The 24698-nt window shown below is 53.1% G+C and overlaps 5 protein-coding genes across 5 annotated transcripts; 1 reads left to right on the top strand and 4 right to left on the bottom strand.

The window, feature by feature from the left end:
* Nucleotides 1–18: 18 nt before the first annotated feature.
* Nucleotides 19–3184, bottom strand: ALTATR162_LOCUS79 (uncharacterized protein; the record flags this gene model as incomplete). Its single annotated transcript, XM_043307672.1, has 5 exons — nucleotides 19–966; nucleotides 1015–1041; nucleotides 1104–1510; nucleotides 1569–2132; nucleotides 2182–3184. 5 exons carry the CDS (start codon nucleotides 3182–3184, stop codon nucleotides 19–21), a joined length of 2949 nt encoding a protein of 982 aa, XP_043163607.1.
* A 2517-nt stretch (nucleotides 3185–5701) lies between these two features.
* Nucleotides 5702–7303, bottom strand: ALTATR162_LOCUS80 (uncharacterized protein; the record flags this gene model as incomplete). The annotated part of the gene is made up of 1 exon (XM_043307673.1): nucleotides 5702–7303. One exon carries the CDS (start codon nucleotides 7301–7303, stop codon nucleotides 5702–5704), a length of 1602 nt encoding a protein of 533 aa, XP_043163608.1.
* A 1915-nt stretch (nucleotides 7304–9218) lies between these two features.
* On the bottom strand, nucleotides 9219–9925 carry ALTATR162_LOCUS81 (uncharacterized protein; the record flags this gene model as incomplete). The annotated part of the gene is made up of 3 exons (XM_043307674.1): nucleotides 9219–9440; nucleotides 9489–9684; nucleotides 9777–9925. The coding sequence occupies 3 exons, from the start codon at nucleotides 9923–9925 to the stop codon at nucleotides 9219–9221; spliced, it is 567 nt and encodes a 188-aa protein (XP_043163609.1).
* Nucleotides 9926–10153: 228 nt separating this feature from the next.
* On the top strand, nucleotides 10154–10904 carry ALTATR162_LOCUS82 (uncharacterized protein; the record flags this gene model as incomplete). The annotated part of the gene is made up of 2 exons (XM_043307675.1): nucleotides 10154–10174; nucleotides 10419–10904. The coding sequence occupies 2 exons, from the start codon at nucleotides 10154–10156 to the stop codon at nucleotides 10902–10904; spliced, it is 507 nt and encodes a 168-aa protein (XP_043163610.1).
* Nucleotides 10905–14591: 3687 nt separating this feature from the next.
* On the bottom strand, nucleotides 14592–24483 carry ALTATR162_LOCUS83 (uncharacterized protein; the record flags this gene model as incomplete). Its single annotated transcript, XM_043307676.1, has 4 exons — nucleotides 14592–15278; nucleotides 15341–16253; nucleotides 20900–23254; nucleotides 23396–24483. 4 exons carry the CDS (start codon nucleotides 24481–24483, stop codon nucleotides 14592–14594), a joined length of 5043 nt encoding a protein of 1680 aa, XP_043163611.1.
* Between the last annotated feature and the right edge of the window lie 215 nt (nucleotides 24484–24698).

The following is a 24698-nucleotide window of genomic DNA, read 5'->3' on the forward strand; positions in this document are numbered from 1 at the left end:
GTCAGAGCGTACACAGTCTCACGTCGTCTCCAAGCAACGTCGCTTACCTGCCGGCAGGGGCGAGTCGTCTAGTCGTCTCTTCTTGCCTGTAACGCTCGCAGTGGCGTGCACATCTTCGAGCGCACTCCATTCGAGCATCTGTAGATCGATCAAGGTTTTGAACGTTAGCGGTGAAGCGCTTATAGGATGAACACGGTCCCCGTGCAATCTCAAGCGAACGTCTAGTTCTTCGTTGAGCGAGGAAACGCGCAAACATATGGGTTGGCCAAAGTTCCCATGCCGATCGATCCACGTTGACATGGCTTGCCTTGAATCACACACTTGCATCTGGATCTGGAAGTTAGCGTCTAGATAATCGAGTTTTTGCATCAACGTGGAGAACGCGGGACTGATCCCGGGGATACGACACCGAATCAAGCCGTAACAGGTGTAGGAGCCACGCTCGTAGATTGGCATGCGTCCTGGTCGTAGCTCAAAGTAGAAGCTGAGAGCGAGTGCAGCGTCGGCCAAGTCACGCACAGCCGAGTCCGTCGTAAAGTAGGAACGAGCTGCTTCAGCGAGATTCCCCATGGCAGAGGCGTCAGCTAAATCAGGTAGCTCACCTTCTACGGGTAGGTTGAACCGATGGAGCCATCTATCTACGTTAGCAACCCCTCCGGGCAATGATGCAGCCAGAATCTGGCGCATGAGGGCGAATCTCTTGTCGCCATCGAAGTTTTCGCTCCAGTAGTGCTTGGCAGTCTGCTGCAGAGAGCTGTTTCCGAAGAGCAGGCTGGGGTAGACGTCGGCTTTGGCAACCTCTCTCGTTGTCGAAATGCCTGTTCCTACGGACACGAAGTGGTCAGCACGGCTCAGCCTAGGAGCCATCTTCTGGAGTTCTTGTACGGCAAGCATGCAGGGTTGTTGTCGCTTAGCCCTCCGTCCATGAATGTGCCATGGCCAGGCATCTTGTGTGGCGTGAAATACCTATTGCTGTCAGGCGTCAGTCAATCGGCTACCACTTATAGCACTCACCAGGGAGCCGCCGATGTACATCGTGCGCTGTGGCATCATGTTAGCATCAAAATTCTAGATAGTAAAAAAGCAACTCACGCATCCTTGACGCGTATCTCATCGGCAACATCTTCTGAGCGCAAGACTCGATACGTTGACATCTTTGTACATGCATCGTCACCGTATTTGGGAGCAGCCCCGTTGTAGCTCGTCACCAGACACGTGTCCAGTGTGTCGACATCGACAACGGGAAGACCGACTCGTGCCCCGATCGAAGACATGTACTCGAGATCCAGCATGGTGGCTTCATCGAAGATCTCCATCAGAGCGTCATCGATGTCGCTGGCAGGAAACCGGCCGTTGCGACACGAAGTGATGAGGGCATGGGCTGTGGCAGCAAGTCCCAAGCCAAGTTGGCTCCGCCCGCGAAATATGCGTGTTGACAGCTGGCTGAAGAGAGTAAAAGTCTCCTCAGCTCGCATGCCCAGACCGTAAAGCGCCAGAACCACCATCGCGCCTGTACAACAATGAGCTGGCTGCGGACCAAAGAATACAAACTCCCTGCAGCAACGTACCTGAACTCGTTCCGTAGGCAAGATCGAAGTGTTCCTGAATCGGCATATCGAGACCTACTGCTTTTTCGAGCGCGCAAAGGAATTGGATGGGAATCGCAGCGCGGATACCACCACCGTCAATAGATAGCACTCGTAAACCGGCAGTGGCAGGCTTCGTGCGCACAGTAGCCTGGCAAGACTGGGAGCAAAAGGGGCAGCAGTCCAACGTGTAGAGATAGGGATCCATTTGGGAACAGCTTCCCACACTTGTGAAGCACCTCTCGCACATCATATGGCCACACGTGAGCTTATGCTCTGGGTCTGCTTGCATGCAGGCTAAGCAAATCCTGTGAGGCTTTCTCGCCGCGAGCCAGGGCTGGAACTCTGCTAGCAGTTCCGCGAGCGGATTGGTGCAGAGCGTTTTACTTCTTTGCACGAAGCGCTGTTCGATGAGAGAGACCAAATGGGTGCGAAGCAGCAGCACCACATTATCCTGGTGTCTCGGAGACTCTAGGGTTTTGTTCACAGCTGCGTCCAGACAAGCGGGCTTGTAGTGAGCCGAGAATACCTTGAGTGGGTCGAGAACTCGTCTTAGTTAGCATATTGAAGCTGTTGGTCTGCACAGGATACTGACTGGGCACGTCGTATGCATAGTTGTCTATCACCAGACAACCTGCAATAAATGGAACCGCAAACTCCGTCATATCGTCCAAGCTGTCTACCGAGTCGAGAAGAACGCTCAGATACGTCTGCAAGCGCGCGGTTACGGGGCGGTGCGACCGCGACGCAGTGACCATGTCGAACGGGTCCCGTCCGCTGCTGACAAAATGGTCGCAAGCTTGACGGAACAGGAGATCAAAGTGCACGGCGTTCAAGAGGGTATAGTCGCGAACGCGCTCGTTTCTGGCAATGTCTACTTCGCGTTTGATCCGATCTGTCAGCGTCTGGGTGCTAGCATGTTTAACGTATACAGAGAGGCGGGAAGACAAGTCAGATCTAGGCTGTTTCAGTCGCGTGTGCAAGAGATCTATCAGCTGGCCCTGTACACTCGCCTCGCTCTGCTCTTCAGAAGGTGCCGCTACGAATAGTAGTCGAGGATGCACTGTGATGTGAGGTCCTTGGCTGGGTGTCTGCTCGAGCCATGGTATCATGCGATCGACCTGATGGTGTACATCACGGCTCCCCGTGGAGAAGAAACACACCACGTCTGTGAACGGGCGGACCAGTCTACAGTGTAGACTATCGAAAGCCTCAGCTAAACTATCCACCTGCCACTGCAATGCACGTACCGTTTGGCGGTGACAGGGAGCGGCCATGGGCTCTGCTACGGACGTACTCCGCTTCGAGATGTCCTCGTGTGCAATCAGCATGGGACGGTCACTGAAAGCAGTAGCGGAGTCTAGTTGTAAAGACACTCCGTGAGTCGACCGACTGTTCACGCGTTCTCTGGTAGCGGGGAGAGCATCGGCTAATAATGTTCCCTTGCCAGCATTACCAAGCATGACGATCAGACTCGGGCTCTTGCTGGCAGGCTTGTCGAGGCTCGCGACTATATCGTTCAAAGTACTAGCACAGTGGAACAAGATCTCCTTCTTCCCGTGGAGAGACAGCCAGGACCCGTGCTTGCAGCTCTTCATGGTTGTCGGACCACGATGGCTGACCAGAAGACGTTACCAATAAGGTGATTATTAGGCAGACTTGGGAATTGGCAGGTCAGGGTAGGTAGTAATGTATTATATATCGCCAGGAGGAGGGTCGAGATGACCAAAGAGGTGATGACTCTCACGACTGCAGGAACGAAGACGTTGGCTCGCTTGCTGTAAGCAAGCATGACGCGTAAGCAGATTACAGTCTGTCGAATTATCATCAAAGCTATGCACATGGCAGATTGATATGCAGTCTTCCAGAACCAAAATGCCTTGTGTCTTCTGCCGAAAGTCGAGAGAATCACAGAGCCGCAGCTAAGGACGTGGTTGCAGGGGTGGAGCCTAAAGCTCGAGAAGATCGGCAGTAGACTCTAGTACGCCCTCTGAAAACTGGGCCGTCCTCCTGCATACGCCATGTTTTCTAGATACTGCACGGCCTTCTGTAATACGCAAGTTTACCCATTGTATTGGAGATTACCAATAGAAGGGTGGAACCTGACGTTGATTATTCTCCCACGGCCGTCATACGTATGGAAGTGAGCGTTAGTCTCCCCAACTTGAAGTCTGATGGGCATGAAGATCTGCGTTGAATCTAACTAACCTATTACACATCATATCCCAGTTGTGGCGCGACTACAAAACCTGCGACAAGACTCTGTCGCCAGATGGCACCCCGAGTGTTGATGATCAAGCACATCCCGGAAGCCATACATTGTTTACTCACCAAACGCAGCTCGGATGGATTTCCCATGATTGTCTATCACGGAGGCGTACCAAACGAAAAGCAGTGCTTAGGTATATGGTGCTTTCTGTACGTGAGATGTGCTGGGTCCTGTAGACCTACATTTCAAAGAGTGTCCGGGTATGACAATGCTTGAGTGAGAAAATTAAGACTATCCCTATACGGGTAGAGACAGCGGGTCCCGCGTTCAAGGACAAGAGCAGGAGAGAAGATGAATGACTGATCAGATAAACATTGATGATGGAGGGGATGCATTGGGTCCAGAGCCTGGATGCAATATCTACGCGCGTGTTTTCTTCAATGCTGATATCAGTACAATTATGATAGCGGCACGTGCCGCATGAAAGTCTGACATAGCTGATCCGCTCGGCAGGCATTCGAGATGTGGTATGATAAATCCTTCACTTTTTGCTCTTTGCATCGGAACGTGGCTCTTCGCAACGACGAAACCCTTTGCCCCTGTGCGATGTACCTGGCCACTGTCTTGTCACCCTCTGGAAGCTTGTCGGTGAGATACTAGAGATAGCACCACTGCTGTAGTCGTTATCTGAACAGTGATTCTTCTCATGTCTTCTTCCTTTTGACGTATGTCGCGCGACTCCGCTAGGTATGCGCAGCACGGCGGGCATCTATTGAACGGCCTTGCGATTTTCAATGATGACCTCGACTTGAGAATAAGACATACTTGCCCCTTCGAACCTATGCAGCGTTGTTATCATCGGTGGGACACCGTGCAGTACCAGATGCATTTGCGAGGGCAGACAAGAACGTCGGTCGCATCAGGAAGGGTGCTAGTCGCATGAGCGTTCATAATGAGTTGAACACACTATTGGGGAGGAATCTCAATCGAGGGCAGTGGTCAATTGGCATGGCGGTACTTACGTTTTTTCTGCATCCCAACAACAATGGGTTTCACGGGCATGGTTTGGAAAGAGGGGCACAAGACCGCAATTCCCACCGCAAACGATGAAGTGGTCATGACCCAAAACAAGACAACGCTGGGATACTACAAGGTCAACACATCGCTGGATAAGCTCTGCCGCATTCGGTTCCTGATGAAATACTGGCTCTGCCCAAAATTGTCGATCTGAATGATAATGGAGTAGCGGCAAAATTAAAGTAAGGCATCAGTTCAAGATGAGTCAAAGGGAATATGGTTTCGTTCTCTGCTACGAGCCGGCGGTTACTACAACGGTAGAATCACCCAGATAGACTGTAAAAGAAAGGTTCATTGTCTAGACAATAAAGGAACAAATGTTCTGTTACAAGTAACACGAAGGATTCTCTCCTTGATGGGGGAAGTGGGTTGAAGGTCAACCACATCCACATCAGAAGCTAGAGGCCATCGCGGGGCTCGGAGTCACGTGATGTGCCATCCCGCCAAGGCTGGCCATCCGGGATGGCAGCGCATAAAGGGATGGCAACGCCCTCCCAAACCTCCCGCCAAGATGGGATGGTTGGGATGGCAGGTATGGATAGCAATGGGTATAAGAATGTGTTGGATTTCATTATTACACTCGTTGTGGTCAACTCAAATAGTTCATCTCTTACACAGATTGTCAACTAGTTATTCTATCGCACGTAGAATTGGATTGTCTTTACCTTTTGGTTAACTTCGATAACTCTTTTCCACACGAATCGCCAGACAACCCGCACGGCTTACCGCTTTAGTCTACCTCGCCTTAGTACGGACCGAGCTTAGAGAAGTATAGCCTAACCCCGTGTAACATGTTCGCAAGAGCTTCTAGTTAGGCTTGGACATGCGTCTACAAAAGGTGACATAGATCATCGTACCAATCCTGTTTGTAACCGCCAAACCAGAGATCCAATTCCGCCTTGAAAAGGTCTCTTGCCTCCCACTGGTCTTTTGGGATCACGTCTTCGTGACCGCTCAGCTTGTCGTGAACCCAGTTGGACAATAGTTCGGGAGGGTCTGACTGGAAAAGCGTGCTTTTCGCGGTGTTGTTGATCTCCGTAATACAACCATCTCTTTCCAGCCAAGTGTATGTCTCGACTGCCCGCCGTCTTTCGTCAAAATATTGATTCCACTCTTTTGGAAGTTCTTCGTTGCCCTTGCGTACACGCTCGCGTGCAGACTTGTAGATATCCTCGTATTCAGTCAAATGGGTGCTTCGATCCAAAGCGCTTCGTCTGAGACAATGTTTACCCATGTCTCGAAAAGTCCAACCTCTTTCTTTCATTTTCACGATGCCTTCCTCAGCGTGTTTATGCCTCGGGTCATTCCTAAAGTCAAGCTTCAAGCTTATTCCTTGGCTTGTGGTGTCATAGTATAGGTGGCCGCCTTGGGCGCCGCCAATGAACGCCATGGGGTGAGTCGCGTGGTAGTTGAGGACGGTGCGTATGATTCCATATTCCCGTTTCCCTTCTTTTCTTTTCGGGGGTATAAGCATAAGCTGTACTTGCTTCTTATTCGGCAATGTTCCCCGAAGTATCTTGAACGGTCCATAGAGCTTCGCAAATTGTGGTTCAGTGTCCGTAGGTTGCGATTCAGTCTGGTTAACGTGGAGTATCGTGTTGAGAAGAGTTTCGACTTCATCTCTCACCCATGGCGCTCGGTCGATCGCCTTATAACGGAGCCATTTACGCAGCATCGGTTCTGCATATCCTTCAGCTTTCCAGGCATTTTTGACTCCTTCCATTGATTTCTCGTCAGGAATTTCTTCGAGTAAGTCCTCGTCATCAACGCTGGAATATTTCCGCAGGGTTTTGAGTAGTTCGGACACGGGCTCGGTGATTGCCGGAGGGAGTTTGCGAATGCATCGGTTCGAGTCAGCCCCAGGAGTGTATACCCATAACCTATTCTCTTTCCAAGTCGGGCCGGAACACATTTTCAGAGCAAGAGTGAACTGGGCTGGGAGGTCTTTGTACTTTCCGTAGGACTTTGATCGTATCAATACCGATTCCAGATACTCTTCAATGTCCTGCTGCCTCCCCCAATTTCTCCCATGAAACACACCCACCACAAGACGATCGATTTCTTCCATTGGGATCACGGCTAGCCCATGCGCAACCACTTCCTCGTCGATTTGACTCAGGAGAAGATTGTGCCATCGTATACGAGCAAAGTTGAGGACAGAGACAATGTTAATAAGAGCTCCTTTGTCTGCAATCTGATAAAGGTCGAAGTCCGACGTTTCGTTGTGTGCGCCGCCAACGGCTCTCGACCCACTCAATATGGTTCCGAAGTCTGCAAACGCGGCAAGCAGTGAAATTGGCCACGGGAGCAACTCTTTCAAGATAGGGAGTGGGTCTTTGTGGCCGTCGCCGCGCGCTGAGCTTAGCGACGCTGATGTCGACGTGGCAATTTTGGTTTGGTCGTGACCACGCTTCGTCTTGGGTTTGCGCATTGAGTCTCGACGTTTGAAGCAAAATCAAAAGCGAGAATAAACAAAGGATGTTGCAACGTTTTGTGGCGGTAGTGAATGCTCTGAGTGCCAGTGCGGAGACGAGTGAACAACCGCGCGTGTTAAGAGTTGTATGAACTGCCAGCGATGACCTAGTCCAAGACACAAGACACTATACAGCTGCAATCCCAAGATTCTCATGATCGCGGTCGAAATCATAAAGGACATCAGCAGTAGAACGGGTGCTCTCCTCTACGATACTGAGTGAGATCTTGTATTTGCGCGTTGTCGTGACCGCTGCTACGTCCATCGAGTAAGCTAGATGTCACAAGCGGTCCCTGTCTGCCGATCGTGAGATGGGGTGTCACATCGATTACCCAGCAACCTCGGCGAACTACGTTGTTCGAAGTCTTTTCAGCGACACACGCGAGGCCATAACGCTCATGCCCCGAAAGCATAAGTCTCACCAGAATCGCTGTCCGGATCTCGTATCTCGTGGATGCTGACCGAATAGTCCCCTGAGAATGCGCTTACACCGCTAGGTTCAGCCCTTTGCGACCTAGGACGAAGCAACAGCAATCATTTGCATGTTCCGGGTTCTGTAAGCAGCCGACCCTGGACCCTACGTTGAGTTTCTCTCGCCTAATGATGACCTCACCCAACCAGTGCTAGTTCTTGTCAGCAATGCCATGGGTCGAAATTCTCCTCGACGGCCAATTTCTCTCAGATCACCACGACAGATCTGCACTCGTCTGAGACAGCCTTCCTCTCTTTTCATCGTCTTACACGGGAATTGTCGATCATGCAGCCACCACTGGACAGCTCCAGTACAGCGCACACTATGTCGACCATGCGATGTCAGCAACAACGAACGTGTACTGTACTGTGCAGTAAGACACTTTGATTACATCGAGCAATACTACGCATGCTCTACATATGGAAGATCGCTGGCTCCCCACGTGACGCAGACCCACAGCCACTGATGAACACAATAGACGTCTCTGAACGAGATCGCTATCGTTGGTCTATCGTGCCGGACGGCTGGGGGTCGACAGTCTAGATACCCTCTGGGACTTTCTGTTGCAAAAGAGAGACGCGTCCGGCGAGATTCCACCACACCGATGGGAGCCCTGGCGGCAGCGGAGTACGCTTGACGCAAAGATCCTTGACAGCGTCACGCGGAAAGGATACTTCCTCGACGATCTTGAAGGCTTCGACGCCGCCTTCTTCGGCATCTCGCCCACAGAAGCCGGGCACATGGATCCGCATCAAAGGCTAGGCCTCGAGCTTGCGTACGAAGCGTTGGAAAATGCAGGTATCCAGCCGGACAGACTCGCTGGCAGTGACACTGCCGTGTACATAGGGGTCGACTCCGACGACTACTCACGTATGCTCCGTGAAGATACCTACAGGCGCCTGCGACTCCCACTCTGGACGCTGAACTAGCTTCATCTTGTCTCGCATAGCGAAACGGTGGCTACGTCGGCTGAGTGAATTGGACAGTAATCCAGAGACTAACCATAGTCTCCACAAAAATGATCGAGGCTTCGGGGGGCAAAAGGTGCCCCTGTCGACCTCCAAAATGCGCTGTGCCGGCTAGATGTGGTGGGATCTGGCAGGACATGGAATCGAAGTGACGTGCATGCATACATGAAGCGATCTCCCGGATGGGATGAGGCGGAGAACACTGTGACGAAACATTTGTTCCAGGCCCAAATCAAGCTGCACTCTTGAGACACAGGCAAGGCAACACCTTGACATCGACGTGGACATGAAGCATCGAGCAGGATTCATTCATTTCTTGGCGCAAACGCTATGCTGTTCACGGGACCTCCGCCATGGAACCATCGCAGCAGATGACCGCTCTCGGCCATTTCACTGGACGGTCACAATGGCGGATAAGGCTGGTGAGGAGCCGTTACTGAGCGGGCTCCGCCTTCGCCAGCGCTGCAACAAACTGCTGAGAGTACGCTGAGTCGACAAACTCGTCGAACTTGATCACTTTCCTGCCGTCTTCCGTAAAGGTCAAGATCAACGCATATTCGTTCGCGTAGGGCCCAATCTTCGTTTCCGCCTTGCTAGACGCGTGTATGATACATGTACGCGTCGCAGCATCGTGGATCTCTTCCTTCACATCGACCTGCAGCTGTTAGTCAGGTCATGATCTAGGGGGGCGGGGCGCACTGACGGTAAAGTTGGAGTACAGAGGCATGATGGCGCTGAGGTACGCGCGATATTCAGCGTTGCTCTTGGCAGCCCGGTTCATAGAGGCCGGTAGCACACGGTGCTTGCAATCGGGCGACCGATAGGCCATGATGTCGTCGATGTCCCAGGCATTGTAGGCTTCTATGACCGCCCGAGCTGTATCTTGCTGAGCCGCCAGACTGCAAGTGTTAGGAGTGTAGCAAGATTGTGCCAACGTCTTGGCGAGTACGGATTTCACGTTGTGGAGGGTGTGCTTGTGATAAGGACGTACTTCGGCAGGGGGATGGTGCTGGCATTGGTGAGACATTGATTCAAGTTCAAGCCGATCCAGACATCGCTCGACTTCGATTTGGTGCTTGCAAGCGGCTGAGAAGCGGCACAGAGGGATAGAGTAGTAGCAACAAGGTTGACGAGCTTCATGATGGCTGGCGTGCGCGACTGAACGAACGATACAGAAGTGCACCCAGGTTGTGCAGCAGACGGCCTGTTATATGAGCCGCATGAGCCGCACCAGTGACGGGGCGTATGATTGCCGCGACTCATCGCGTCGCTATGCCTTCTAGTTTGCTACTTCGCGTTCACAATCTTGCCGTGTCTCCGTCATCTTTCCGTCGCACGAGGAAGTCGGGCCACTATCTCACCCACGGCATGGCTGTGAAGACGCTGACGGTGCTATCGTTCCTCGCCAGATGATGATTGTCCTAGTCGAGACCGGGTTGAGGGTAGACTGCTTAGGTGCGATGCCGTCCCTGACGATGGAGGTCTGCATCGCTGGTTGCGCTGACTGTAAGCAGGGGTCAGCAGCCCCACCTACGACAGCCTCACGTACAGAATGCTCGGGTCCCAATATATCATCCTGAGGGCTTTCTATCTCAAGCACTTCGATACTTGTGTTCTGACGGCTATCAAATAGGCTGTGCCAATCGCTGGCAGCGCCGATGGTAGCGTTGGTGAGGCAATCGAATGGTGCCGGTACCACCCGTACGAAGAGGGTACCGACCCAGAGCTTGAAGGTGTCATGACTACTTTTGTGGACCAAGAGCGGCCTCTCGAGAGCGGTGTAAGAAGACTACACGCAAAGAAATGGAAGGATTGTCTTCAAGCCGCCGAGGACGACCTTCCAAAGTCTATCTGCGACATGCTCTCACCGTGTGAGATCCCTTGGGTCACCAAAGTGACCACTGCCGATAGGCCTGACGAAGAGATTGATGTCGAAGAGATTGATGACGGAGAGAGTTATGGCGAAGATATTGATGACGGAGAGATTTATGGCGAAGAAATCGATGGCGAAGAAATCGATGGCGAAGAAATCGATGGCGAAGAGACTTATCACGAAGAAATTGATGGCGACGAGACTTATCACGAAGCGATTGATGGCGAAGAAATTGATGACGGATAAGGTAGGACACCCTCATGAATGTGGAGTAACTAATAGGCCCTCCGCACCGACGGTAGGCAGCTCTTCGTTCTCTCACGCAGAAGTGCAGATGCTTTCCCCCGGCCCTGCGTCTTTCTATATCCCTGTTGATAATAATCTTGGTTTTTGCAACGAGGGACGTAAAGATTGTCACAACCCTACCTTCTTGCATTGCTTTGACCAGACGGCGCAAGACTCACCCGTAGCACAAACGCATATCGTTCCGTATAGCGGTGTCGGCATCGGTCCGACAACCGCAGCAGGAAGTTTTCCGTGCTATGACCTTTCAGCGAGCAAATCTCGTTCTCTAGAGCTGGACATGGCTGGACAAGTTCGACAAGCCCAGCAAGTAGAGGACGTGAGGGAGTTGGAGGCGGAGTGCGACAGGCTGGATACCGATTGCGGCAAGCTGGAAGTAGAACTGCACAGGATGCGAACAGCACTTGTCCAAGCGCAAGTTAGGTTCATGGAAGAGACAGTCAAGCGCGAGGATTTCTCTGTCCATCCGTGTTGCCCTGTCCTTACACAGACACAGACCCATTCCACGTTATCACCAATGCAGGTGCTCGATGCTGCTGTGTCTTATTTGCCTAGCCACAACGGTACAGCGGCAGCTGTAGTACGTAGTATTCCCAGAAAAAGGCGGTATCCTGAATCCGATGATGATGATGCTGCGCATGCGCGGAAAAGGAGGCGCTGCGGTTAGGACATATGAATGTAACCGGAACGAATTGGATGCCAACTTGCTCCACACTGACAACTGCATCCAGCTCGAGAAAGAGACAAGGCGTGCATCGCCTCAAGTGAGTCCGTGAGAATTCAGCGTGTTCTTCGATGCTGCAGTATCAGCGTGAAAATGGTTGAGCGAGAATAGCGGGGGCTCTAACTGGACGCGGGTGGTAGCAGATGAGCACTTGTATCCTGACACAGGTAATCTATCTTGATCCCGCTATAGAGAATAGACAAGTATAGCAGAAGACCACAATGGTCTCGTGTAGACGTCGCGTGATCCGTCTCTCCTCTGCGCCTCCGATATGCTTTTACTCGTGCACAAGCCCATGGTCACGGTTGACGTGACGGAAACTTCTGATTCAAACCTTGGACATGGTAGCGGCACGCATGAAGTCACACAATTTCATACTCGAACCAAGGAAAGAACCTTTGCTAACTCAGCGAAGAGACACTGGCCAAATCGTGACGTGTCGTACGTGGGCTGTGTGATGCGCGCTATGGCGTACCCAAGTGGCAGACAATGCGAGGGCGGCTTACAGCCATTACGCCAATAGCCTAGCAGAAGCGCGGACCTGAGTCTCTGCCAGAAGGCGTTCGACGGCGCGTAATACGCATGCTGAGGTGTCAGCGGTACAACGACAAACTGCTTACGCTAGTTGTGAGTACCGCAACTTTCTGACGGCCGCTTCGATGCCATAACCCACCGCAGGCTGCCCTTTCGTGTCGGCACTCACAATCGAGAGAGGATACTGCCCCGCATTCATGAGGAGTCGGAGAGGATGCGAATGGCCTGTGTGGCTCAAGCCAACCCTCAAACTGCCAAGGCGAATGCTGTTCTGGTTTCTTTGTCTCGTAGCGTTCGTTAGCTTTGCGACGTCTTCCATGCTGTATTGGATGTCCGCTGGCTCCGCTGTTCGATTCGTGTCGGCTCTTTGCGCTGTACTCGCGACAACAGCCGTGCAAAAGTTTGTCGTGCTGGAGCTCGTAGTAATCCTTCTCAAACGCAAGCGCGAAACCTCCGCTGTCGTCCTAGAGACGGTTCTTAGGTGAGTGGTTGCCCTTTGGCGCTTTGAAGTCGATGTTCATGCAGCCAGCAACTGGACGGAGAGTGCCCTGGCCGTGGTAGCAGCTTGGACTGGTCAGAACGTCCTAGGTCCGACTTTCCTGGTGGGTGCAATCACCATCAATCAGCTTGTCCTCCTCGGAGCCTGTTTCATACATGGCGGCCATCACAGCGGAGCGATCAGATACCCAATGCTCATGGCATCGATACACGCTCGGGCGCTGCCTGCAGGCTTGGCCTTGTTGGCATACGCTGCCGTTTCTAATGCAGGATCAGAAGGTAAAGAGTGCATTTCATCGGCCAGTCGTAGACGCTTACCCTGCTTCACAGTATCTAGCGAGAAAGGGCCGCGCGTCTACTGCATCACCGCCATATTGCTCTTGCTATATTTCGCAGGCCACGTTTTCTTCGTGTGCCGGCTGCACTCCAACGTCTCGTTGGCGGTGAGCGGTTTGCTATCGCCCAGCGATCCCAACATGAGCGTCAACTGCCGAAACAGCGACCTGTTGCCTAACAGCTTCTCCGGAAGGATCGGCGTCTCCCAGATTTGGCACCTTCGAGATGAGAAAGAGGCGTGGCTTCGTGGATGGCTGAGCCTAGATTCAGACTTTGAGAAAGGACAGCCCTCGGACAGCGCCATTGCGGTACTGACACTCTTGCTTTCTTGTATTGCAACCCTTTTTTTGGGCGCTCAGTTTGTCAACACGCTGGCAACTGAGGACACGGGCAGTTGGCAATCTCCGCTGCATGCGGGTTACATCCTCCTTCCGCTCTCCACGAGTGCAGCTGGGCTGATCGCAGTTCAGCTCCACGGCTGTTGTTGCACGTCCGCCGTATTCCACGGCCAAGTATTGTTCGCATCCGTCCTGTCGACGTTCCACTTGCTTTGTTTCACCCTACCCGTCTTCGTTCTGACCAGGTGGGCCACTGCTCCTGGACCCAGCCTCGAGTTTTTTAATGTACACCAGCTGGGGCTTCTTGCTATCGCCTTGCTCCTTCCTCTGTACCCAATGCAGAGAGGCAGTGATGACTGGTACGTTTGTAACCGCCTACGCAAGCGCAAGCTAACCTTCGTCCCAGGCACATGGGCGTGGCCTTGCTATTCCTCTACGTACTTTATGTGAGTTGCTTCTGGTGATTGCGATGATCTGTGCGCTGCTGGGGCCTCGTCGAGTCAGTACGGCTGGAGTGATAGAGTGGTCGTCGTATGGGAAGTAGCATGCGTGCTTATGAGCCTTGGAGTTTAGAAGTAGGCGAGTTTGCAAAGTGGTTTTTGCAAGCGCTGGGAAGTTTCATGCTTGGATGTAATGACTCAATATTGCGCTTTGACCCAATAGAATGCCCGCATGCCAATAATTCATTACTGCCTACCTCTTGATTGATTTTGCAGGTGCCGGCACGCACTGGCTTCTTGCTGCTTGTACGACAACAGCTTCTGCACCACCCTTACGTCCGTCCCGATGAGGCGAACATCGCCGTGACCCGAAAACAGCTCATGAGACACAGCACGGTACTGGGATACATTTTGCACTTCCGCTCTCGCTTCCCATTATCGGATCACCTGGTTTTACGCTGCACGGGGATAGCCGTTACATGAACACAAGTGACTGCCCCGGCACGCTCGAGATGTCAGGCAGTGTGGAGTCGATCCTCGACCTGCGTATTCACTTACAGGTAAAGCGTAACAGTCTCACTAATGCTTTGCGACAGTCACGTCAAGAATACGGATTACACACGATCAGCAATCAGACAAGTAATTTCTACACAAACATGCAGGCTAGCTATAGACTATGAACGAAGGAAAACAGCGCAAGTACGGCATACGCCTAATCTAGTTACGAAGGTGAGAAGCTGCGATAAGCGCCTGGGGAACACTACGGCTCAGAGCTGACCACGACAGGACCTGCCAGTGTAGCGGCTGTCAGATCAGCGATGCTGGTGAGTTTTGGCTGCGTTGCTAGCACTGCAAAGGCTGTGCCCGATAGGCTAGGTGGTACCATCGTGCTTCCGGAATTCTCGTCGAACAGGGTCAGGGCAGTGAAGACGGGCTGGGCGACCTGATTCACCCAAGCCACGAACACCTGGTTGCCCAACTGCGCAACAGCATACTTAGCAGCAGCGTCCCATTCCACGCTGACATTGGTGCCCGGACGCACATGGCCAGAAGTCTTCTTGTTTATCGAGAGCTTCGGCAATATGGGAAGCGGCAGCTCTACGCTGCAAGAGCCTGGCTGGGAATACTCCAGCGCGAAGTTGTAGGCCCACGCCGGAGTCGCAGGCGTGTCGAAAGACTGTCCGCTCGCGTTGCGGTGCGAATGTTCGCCGAGAAGCGCAATGTGCTTGGCGTCGACGCTGGCGATACTGGACAACAAGATGGCGACCGGCCCGTCCGCTGCCTCCGCCATCGACATGAAGACGCCGAGGTTGATGGACTTCAAAGTGACCATGAGAAAGCTGAGCTCGGTCACGTTGCTGGGCAGATCGTATTGACAGGAAGGCACGTCTGGATTTCCCGACCGGCGGAGCAGGCTCCGTAGGGTCCGCAACTGCGTCTGCTCTTGCTGTTCAGAACGCACACGTCAGCGGAGGTTCTCTTGCACAGCGAACGAGCAGCACTACTTACCACAGCGATCTCCGCCACCAGGCTGGCCAGACCCTCTGTATCGCCCCTCGCGCTCGGCGAACGCGGTTCCACTACCCTACTCTCGTTAAACACCCAGACACCCAGGTTTTTCAGGACGAGCGCCAACTGAAGGGCATCGACGGACGACGGAGACAGACTGACCGTGCTGTTCTCCTGGCTCGCGTCCGGTCCAAGCAACGCTCCTGTGGGTCTGTACAGTCCCGCAGAGGCAGAGGCCTGCGCCCCCGCCATAGACGTGGGCTTACTACCGAGATCTGTCTGTGCGAGTGTGGTACCACCTGGCGAGAGCCCAGCGACGCTGCTCACCCCAGGGGCATTGCTAGTAGCGGTTGTGGCGATAGGAGCGCCAGATCCCCCGACACCAGTAGAAAGGCCGGCGGGTGGAGTGGAAGAGGCAGCATCGTTGACGAGTTGACCATTGTCACTTATGTCACCCGCACTGGGACCCGCGGTGGGTTGACCGTTGGTACTTATATCACTCACACTGGGGCTTACGGCGGGCTGACCATCGTCACTTATATCACTCGCACTGGGGCTTATGGTGGGTTGACCAGAGCTGACGAATGGGCCGGCACTGCCGTCTGCAGCCGAAGTAGGAACTGCGGTCACGGCGGAGCTACTGGTCTCTAGCACGGAACCCATGGCCTGTGTCCCATCACTCGCAGCGGAGGCAAGAGAGCTGGGTACGGCTGCGCTTGGGGTAAGAGCAGGACTAAGGGACCCGGCGGCACTCTCTGCGCGAGTTTCTGTGGCATCGGGAAGAGGTGGTGCGTCCGTGAGCCTCGACACAGCTGTTGAGTTTGCAGGCCCACCAGGACTACCTGTCGACAGTCCTGTAGGACCTGCCCCGCTCACGGTCAAGGTCAAGGGAGCGGTAGTGAGCGTGATGCCGCTGTACATCATCGTGACCGACGGCTGTAGGCTATTCGTAGAAAAGGGAGCTCCTGATTTGGGAAAGCAATACTGCTCAACGACGGACGCCGCAGACGCATTTCCAGACTGGGCTTCACTACGACTCCACAGAGCGCTGGAAGCGAGCAGAAGAAGCGGTATCATCATGATGGGGGATGAGCTTGCGTGCTCGGCCAGGGGCGGCGACAGTCTCATATAGCTGGCCCTGTGCTCATGACCATCTATATGCGTCAGCTGTTCGCTGCTGAACTGATGACACCTGCGCCTACGTCCCGCTCACTCTCTGCAATGCCGCTTACTGGTGATGCAGGCCACTTTCAGCCGAATAGCAGAATGTACTCACACAGCCTACCATGCGGTCTTGCGGCTGCGTAGCGGCGCCTCAGCGAACGAGAGGGAGCACGACTATCGAACGCTTCGCACGGCGTGTCGTTCACTAGACGCACTCGTACCTCCCACTCGGCAACCACCCGGATCATGGCACGACGGACTTGGCATGCTGCTCGCGTGTGCTTCTCACGTGCTGTGTGCAGTGTATCCTCGCGAAGCAGACACACATTAGCAGCAGTATGTGGCCTGACAAGGCGACGGGTTCTAGCAGCTGACAACCTCTACGCGCAGGTACATACCAGCTTTCGAGAGGCTACAAGGATGGGCGCTCCGGTGATTGCCGTACCACTATGGACAGTAGGGGCGACTGTGAATTGTTCAAATCCAGCGCCGCTTGCATGCGTGTAGCATCCTGTGTTCGTCCTTCGACACTCGCTCGCACGAATCATGAGTGACGCATGAGCGCGACAACTACCTTGCGTCGCGGGCATTCCTGCTGTTACAGTCCGCAACAAGCAAGCGATAGACATATTGATTACCGCATTAGGCGTAAAAAGACCACGGTGTGGCTCGTGTCACGCCTAATGCGGTAATCAATCTGTCTATCGCTTGCTTGTTGCGGACTGTACCTGCTGTGCGGGTCGCAGGCTTTTCCACGTTCAGAAAGTAGCACTCGGCATTCATCGCGCCTGTCAGCGAAGGTTTGGCTATAACTCGATTCGTTCAAGCCGAAGAGCACCTGCATCATGCTAGCAGCGTGGGCAGGCTTAAGCACAATCGTGTGGGGTGGTGTTCTCGTGTTCACAATTTTCGACCCTCAGCAATCGCGACTGATGGGTGCACAAATGCAAATCCAACGAAGGCTCGCACTTGACGTTACGAGGGTCTTTGCAGACGTTCGTCAACCTCATTGTTCACGCCTGGAACGACTGACTGGCCTGAGCGACGGACCAATGCATGGGGCTCACACAATGCGCGCTGTTCGCACATCTCCGAAAGATCTGCCCATCCTTCACAAGCTGGCGATCCAATTACCCGTGGCAATGTGGCTGTGATCCTGATGTGCAGGCGAGCGAGACGTAAGCGTAATTAACGCGGAAGAACCTGGCCTGGATCCGGACTTTGCGCAGATACTGCAACGATGCGGCGCGGCATCCTGATGACGCCGATGGCGATCAGGATTATGAAGGTAATTATCGCTCACAGGGGCTATCTTGGCGTGCTGGCGCGTCTGCTCTGCCGTCGGTCACTGGCGTTTGTTCCAAGACAAGCAATTGAGCCGCGCGCTACGACAGCCACTCGTATGCCGTGCGAGGGAAATGAAATATGGGTCGTACACAACATATTCCCCGGAACTGCCGAGGCGACGTGCCCCAGACCTCGAGGCAGAGTTGCCAAGAACACGTGCAAACAATTGTTCCGCGCCCTCGCAGTTTGGTAGACAGCAGCGTGCACAGTCTGTATGTGACCCAGCCAAATCGGTTCCTGTTCCCGAGTGCTGCACCAACGTCCATCCAAAACTGTTTCATGTCCCGCCTCTCGGATCAGCCGCCGTTATACGTGCGCTGCGATCGGCTCTTCATACTCATCACTCGATGGTGCGAGACTGCTGCGCCGCAAAGGTGCAGAAAATGACCCGACGGCGGCTCCAAATGCTGCAAGGAAGGTGTAAGCATAGGGTGGTAGTAGTATAAGGTCACATGAATGAGTGTATTCTTCTGTGTATGTACAAATGTGTGATCTGAGCTCTTAAGTAGTCGGACGCATTAGTCATGCCTGCAGAGCAGTCATGTGATGTGGTCCTAGGCTTACACACCCCCTTCAGGTTCGAACGCATGTTGGAAGCTGATGTGATCGTGGACCACCCCCTGCCGTGTGACGGGCAGAGCTGCATTAGGTGCGGGCTAGTACCGCTGACGGTGCAGTTCCAGATGGGCGATCGTCTGCCGTCGCAGTGTTGGTGGACCTCTGCTCTATGTGATAGGCGTCCCCAGAGCTTGTAAGTTTTTGAGGTCCTTTTTGCTTCGCGCTCATTTTGGTCGGGTAGTGCTTAACCTTTTGGCTGAGCTAGATGCCTTTTGCTGAGCTTAATGCCCTAATGTAGGAAAGGGTTCGAAGTGAAGAAGTGAAACCCAGTGTTCGTGCTTTTGTCGAGGCAAAAGCTTTGTAAGACCGTCTGCTGGTTGACAGTTAGTTTGTGTGTACGAGATGTTGATGTTGTTTGCTTGTGATTCTTGACGTAGCCAGTGATGATGGATGTCGACGTGTCGAAGACTCGTCTTAAGGCGAGGTGTGGCAGCCTCGAGTAGGCGTATTGTCTGTTGATTGTCGTAGTATAGTAGTTGCTCGTTGTTCGGATCAAAGCCGATATCACGGAAGACTCTCCACCACCATATGAGTTCAGTGCCAGCAGACGAAGCAGCGATAAGCTCTGCTTCTGTGGTAGGCTTGGTGACACATCGCTGCAATGTGGCTTTCCAGTCAACGGGACCACCAAAGAGGAAGAAGATGTAGCCTTGCGAGCTTCTGCGGGTGGCTTTATGATCAGCATATGAAGCGTCTGTGGCTCCAAAGAAGTCTGGTTCGCAGTGGTCTGAGATGTAGGCAGCATCGGTGGAGACGGAAGCATTGTAGTGGAGGGCTTGATCTCGGGTGTTTTGCAAGTAAGCTATTGTTTGATACGCCGCGTCGATATGGCGTTGCGACGGGTTGACGAGAAATTCGGCCAGTTTCGAATGAGCTTTAGCGACGTCGGGTCGTGTTGCTCCTGCCACGTATCCAATCGAACCTACCAGTTGAGCATATCTGTGCGTGTTCGCGTCGTGTTTTGGTTCGTCGGATGGAAGCAGTTCCTCAAGTGGAAGTGGTGTGGAAGGAGGTCGACTGAACGCCTTTGGAGAGGGGTACTTGTGAGCGATTTTGTCGATGTATGATGCTTGTGAGAGCCATATTGCCCCGTTCACGCGGTCGCGATTGTCAAAAATGTGTGGGGTGTAAGAGTTGTCGTATTAATCAAGCTAGGCTCCTGACTATATGATGGCGCTAATCAGTCCCGTGACAGCAGTCACATGACCATTGCCTTCATCGCCTATCTTGACACTCCCCCTCGATGAAGCAATGCTCCCCCTGGATCAACACCAGGTATGCATGTAGTACTTATGCAATAGAGCTACTGTCTTTTACTCATCGATTTTTCGTAGTCCAACCATTCGACGAAAGGACTCAAACTTAGTCTTGCCTAACGGCTTCGTGAGACCATCTGCTGGGTTAAGTCCGCCTGCAATCCACTCCATAATGACTGACTGTTCCTCCACCTTTTCCCGTACAAAGTGGTATCGAATGTCAACGTGTTTCGTCCTTGCATGAAACATTGGATTCTTAGCTAAAGCTAAGGCCCCTCGGTTGTCTCCAAGGATAGTCACCGGCTGAGGTACACTTGGTTGAGAGAGATCAACTCGCAACTGACGCAGCAAGCGCTGCAGCCAGATCGCTTCCTTAGCAGCCTCAGACTCGGCAATGTACTCGGCCTCGCAACTGGAAAGCGCTACCGTGGCCTGACGCTTTGATTTCCAGCTAATGGCAGTGCCGGCGAATGTAAACACATAACCGCCAGTCGATCGGCGGTCATTGTCTCTTCCCCAGTTTGCGTCCGTATACCCCATGAGAACATCTGCCTGATCTTGCGTGGCTATTACCAGGCCATAGTCACTAGTACCCTTCAGGTACCGAAGCAGTCTCTTCAACGCTGCATGGTGTTTCTCAGATGGGTTTGCCGCAAAGCGACCTAGCTGGCTGACAGCATATGCGATGTCTGGCCGGGTACAGAGCATCAAATACATCAAGCTGCCAATCGCTCGCTGATACCGTTTCCGATCGTCAGCGTCGCATGCCTCTTTGCTGGGTTCCAGCACCAGGTTCTCGGCCATTGGGGTTGCCGCAGGTGTACATTCTGCCATTCCAAAGGTTTTCAATACCTTCTCGGTGTGCGCCCGTTGAGTTAGCTTGATCTTGCTTCCTCGTGAGGTCTCCTCTCGGATCACCCTCACTCCAAGGTAGTGAGCAACTGGGCCGAGATCGCTCATCTTGAAGTGCTCTGAGAGAGCCCTCTTGATAGATGCTATCGCCTCCTGGTCTTTTCCTAGGATCAGGAGATCGTCTACGTAGGTCGCGATGACCAGGCGCTTGTCTCGATTCACGAACACGCTATGGTCTTCCGATATTGCCACAAATCCCATTGGCCCTAGCGCTTGGCTCAGGGTCATGTACCAGATCCGAGGTGACTGTTTGAGCCCGTACAGGGCTTTCCTGAGTTTGCAGATCTTCCCTGGATGCTGGTCCTTGATGTTTGGTGGTAGTTCCATATAGACGTCCGTGTCGATCTTTCCGTACAGAAAAGCTGTCTTGACGTCCATCTGTTCGATCGACCAATTCAGTAAACAGGCCAACACGAACAGCAATTTGTAGCTCATCGGCTTGACCACCGATGCAAATGTTTCGAGAACATCGACACCCAATTCTTGTTCAAAGCCGCGTGCGCACCAGCGAGACTTGTAGCGAGTGACCTCTCCATCGGCGTTGGTCTTGATTTTGTATACAAACTTGCCGCTAAGGATTGACACTCCCGGAGGGGGGTCTATTACTTCCCACACATCGTTGGCTATAATCTCTCGGACTTCTTCGTCCATAGATGGGATCCATCGCGATGCATCCGCACCAGTGACCGCCTCCTCAAAGTTCTTTGGTTCGTGCGCGCAGCCGGCCGCACACTCAACCACCTGGTTTTCCAGTTTGTCTTGATTCTTCTCCAGCGCTGACAGCGCAGCGAGGCACTCAGTTACTGCGCTCCAGTTTTCGTGGTCTACTGACGCCAGCGACTGAGCTACTTGAGCCTCCGTAGTCTCTTCAGAGAAGCGCTCCGCTTCATTTACCTCGCCGTCTTCGGCGATAAGCACGAGTCCTCCACTAATCGCAGGAAGCTTTACTGACAAGGCTGCCAATATCTCCCCCTCGATTGTAGAGACTCGTCGCCGCTTAGCCTTGTGGCCAAGCGTGTTTTCAATCATCGCCTCGTCGCGATGAGCCGGTTGACGTACCGTCTCAGGGACTTCTTCCCCTAAACCGAATACGTTCTCGTTAAAGTGCAGGTCTCGAACCAGTTCAACTCGCTCGGTACAGGTGTTCCACACGCGATACTGATGCTTCGCGACATAGCCAAGGAGGTAACACTTGTCTGCCCGGGGATCAAGCTTCTTGAAACTCGAGTGATTGTTACGTGGACGAGGCTTCCAGCACTCACAGCCCAACACCCTGAGGTGTTCAATGGGCGGTGTCTTCCTATACAGTCGTTCGTACGGTGTTTGGTCATCGGGGTTAGCCGAGGTCGGGCAATAATTGACAATTTCTGCTACACTTGTGAGGATCTCTGCGAAACAGTGCTGACCGAGATTGGACTCGTCTAGTATCGCTCTCACTGCTGCGAACAGTATGTTCATGCCCCGCTCTGCGACCCCGTTTTGCTCAGGATTATATGGCGCTGTAGGCTCAACCTTGACGCCCGTTTCTCTGAAGAACTCATTCAGCAGCTTGTTGTCGAATTCTCCGCCGTTGTCTCTGCGAACAGCGAGCAATTGGTGTTCCAGTTCTTTTTCGACCTGGGTCTTCCAGATCCGCAGCTCTCTCGCTGCATCATTCTTGTGTCGCAACACTCTCACCCATCTATATCTTGTATAGTCGTCTGTGATAGTGAGAGCGAAGCGATCATTTACTTTCTTCTTGCCATCATACGCATTGACTGGCCCTGCTAAGTCGATAAAGACCCTTTGTAGAGGCTTCGTGCTCCTTGTTCCGGAGTTCTTAAAGTTTCTCCTCTTCATGCCTGTTCGGTTGCAGGGTTCGCATGGCGGCAGTGGGTCTTCTGCGCTCGATGCGTTGAGGCGCCGCAGCAGCCTTCGTAGCCTCCCTTCTCCAAGGTGTCCTAATCGACGATGGTGAATCTCGATAGGCACATCGGAGGGTATTGCCGTGAAGGCGTATGGCTGCGGTCGCCGCTTTCGAGTAGCTTCTGGTTTTGGCCGTGACAGTACGTATAAGTCGGTGTTACGGCAGTCAGCCGTGGCTATTACTTGTTCAGTTCCTGTCCGCACGATCTCAAGATCATGGCCATCCATTACAAAGCGTATGCCTGCCCTCTCTCCCTCTTTCGTCAACGTCAACGCTCGACAAGAGATGATGTTGAACGGAAGTCCGGGTGCGTACGAAACGTTTTGGATAGTAAAGGTCTTGTTGTGTGCTTTGCCGTCGACCTTGCAGGCTATTGGAATCTTCACGGTCCCAACGCCTGCAACTGCCACGCCTCCTCCGACGCCCATCACCCTCTTTCCAGGTGGCGCCGGACTCAGAGTCTCGAAGAGTGATCGTCTTCCAGTCACGTGTGTGTAGCTTCCACTGTCTAGGACCCAGTCGTCTGGGGCCAGTCGTCCGTTGATGACACCCAGTGCTAGTGGCAACCATGGGCTATTGCTTTCTTCCCATGTCTCTGCCTCGACTTCCATCCACCATCTTGCTCCCAACGCCGCCAGTACGTAGGCGAAAGCAGTCCATTGGGACAGGCATAACACGCATGCGATAACCATGCCCCAGCAGAGACTCTCCCTACGCGCCAGTAGTCAGTCGGAGGTGGATCCTTGCACGAAGTCTCCTTCTTCAATTCTTCGTTTCTTTGTGGCACTGTCCGAATTTGCTGTATTTGGACCTGGCCTCTTTGTGCCTTTGCCTTCGAGTACATCCAAGTACCATCTTGGTCTGTATTTGGCATTCTGGCTCATCTTGTAACAACCAGTGGGCCCTGCGATGGCCAGGTGTCCTGCCTTTCCACAGAACGTGCATTTCTTGTGATTGTGCACCGCCAGAGTGATGCCGTCGTCGTTGTTCATCTGTCGCTGTTCTTCTTGAATAACCTCCCGAGCCAAGATCTGGAAATCTTTAGGGCTAGTTATGGAGACAATAGATTCATCTGAGCTCAGAACAGCGACCTTGTTGTCGAACGCACTGGTGAGTGCGGTGAGAAAGTGGGAATTGACCTGCCACGACGGTAGGCGATAACCTACGTCGATTGCCACCAGTCTTTCCTGCACCTCTACCAGCTTGTTTCTAAACTCAGTAACGCTTCCAGTGTTGGCAAGCGTGGTGTTGAAGAACTCTCTGAACAACGACCAAACGATCGCACTCCCTCTCTGGCGGTTACGCTCACCTAGGAGCTCCATCGCGCGGGATGGGAGCTCAATTTCCTCGTTCTGTAGTGACGACCTTATAGTCCCATCGCAGGCTGTATGCAAAATGCCCATGGCGTTTCGGCATAGTCGTCTAAACATGACTAGTACTTTCTGGTTTCTGGTGGTTGACAACTCGTCAAACCCGCCTTCGTACATCTCCCATAGATTGTGTATCTCGGCCACGGTTTGGAACGATTTCTTCCATCCATCGTAGTTGGTGACTCCACCCAACTTCTTGAAGCCTGGCTCGCTCACGGCTTTGCCAGCGCTGCTTACTTTGGCGTGTCTTTCAAAGTCCAAGAAAGCCTCCACCAGATCATGTCCGTCTGGGTAGCCCCTTTGACCGTCGCCGTCTACTTGTAGCTCCCTTGTCAATTCTCTGAGTCTGCGGTTTTCCGCTCGTAATGCTTCCATCTCGTCACTCTGATCAGTCATATCTCCATTGTCTCCACCTCCCCGACTTCGGTATGCCCGCTCCCCATGCCCTTCGCGCAACCCACGCCCTGTGGTGCTTCCATCCTGATTGTCTCGGCGATTGCGCTCCATTGCTTCGAGCCGAAGTTGTTCGGCGGCGGTGGTGTTCCGGCGGGTAGGGCGAGACGAGGCCATGCTGAAGTCCTGTAGGGGTTTCTCTGACAACTATATGTACTATGCTCGTGCGATTTGCTGATGGTTGAAAAGGTGCTGCGATGGAAGGATTTTTCTTCATATTTGCTTTTTCTCAGCAGAGCGGGGTCAGCCTCACCCCATCATTCCCTATGGCTTATCCATCCTCCTTTTTCCAGCCCTTCAAGCTTCAGGAGTCTTTCGGGAATGACGAGTGT

This window comes from Alternaria atra, assembly GCF_907166805.1.
Source record: "Alternaria atra isolate CS162 genome assembly, contig: 16, whole genome shotgun sequence".
Classification (NCBI taxonomy): Eukaryota; Fungi; Ascomycota; class Dothideomycetes; order Pleosporales; family Pleosporaceae; genus Alternaria; species Alternaria atra.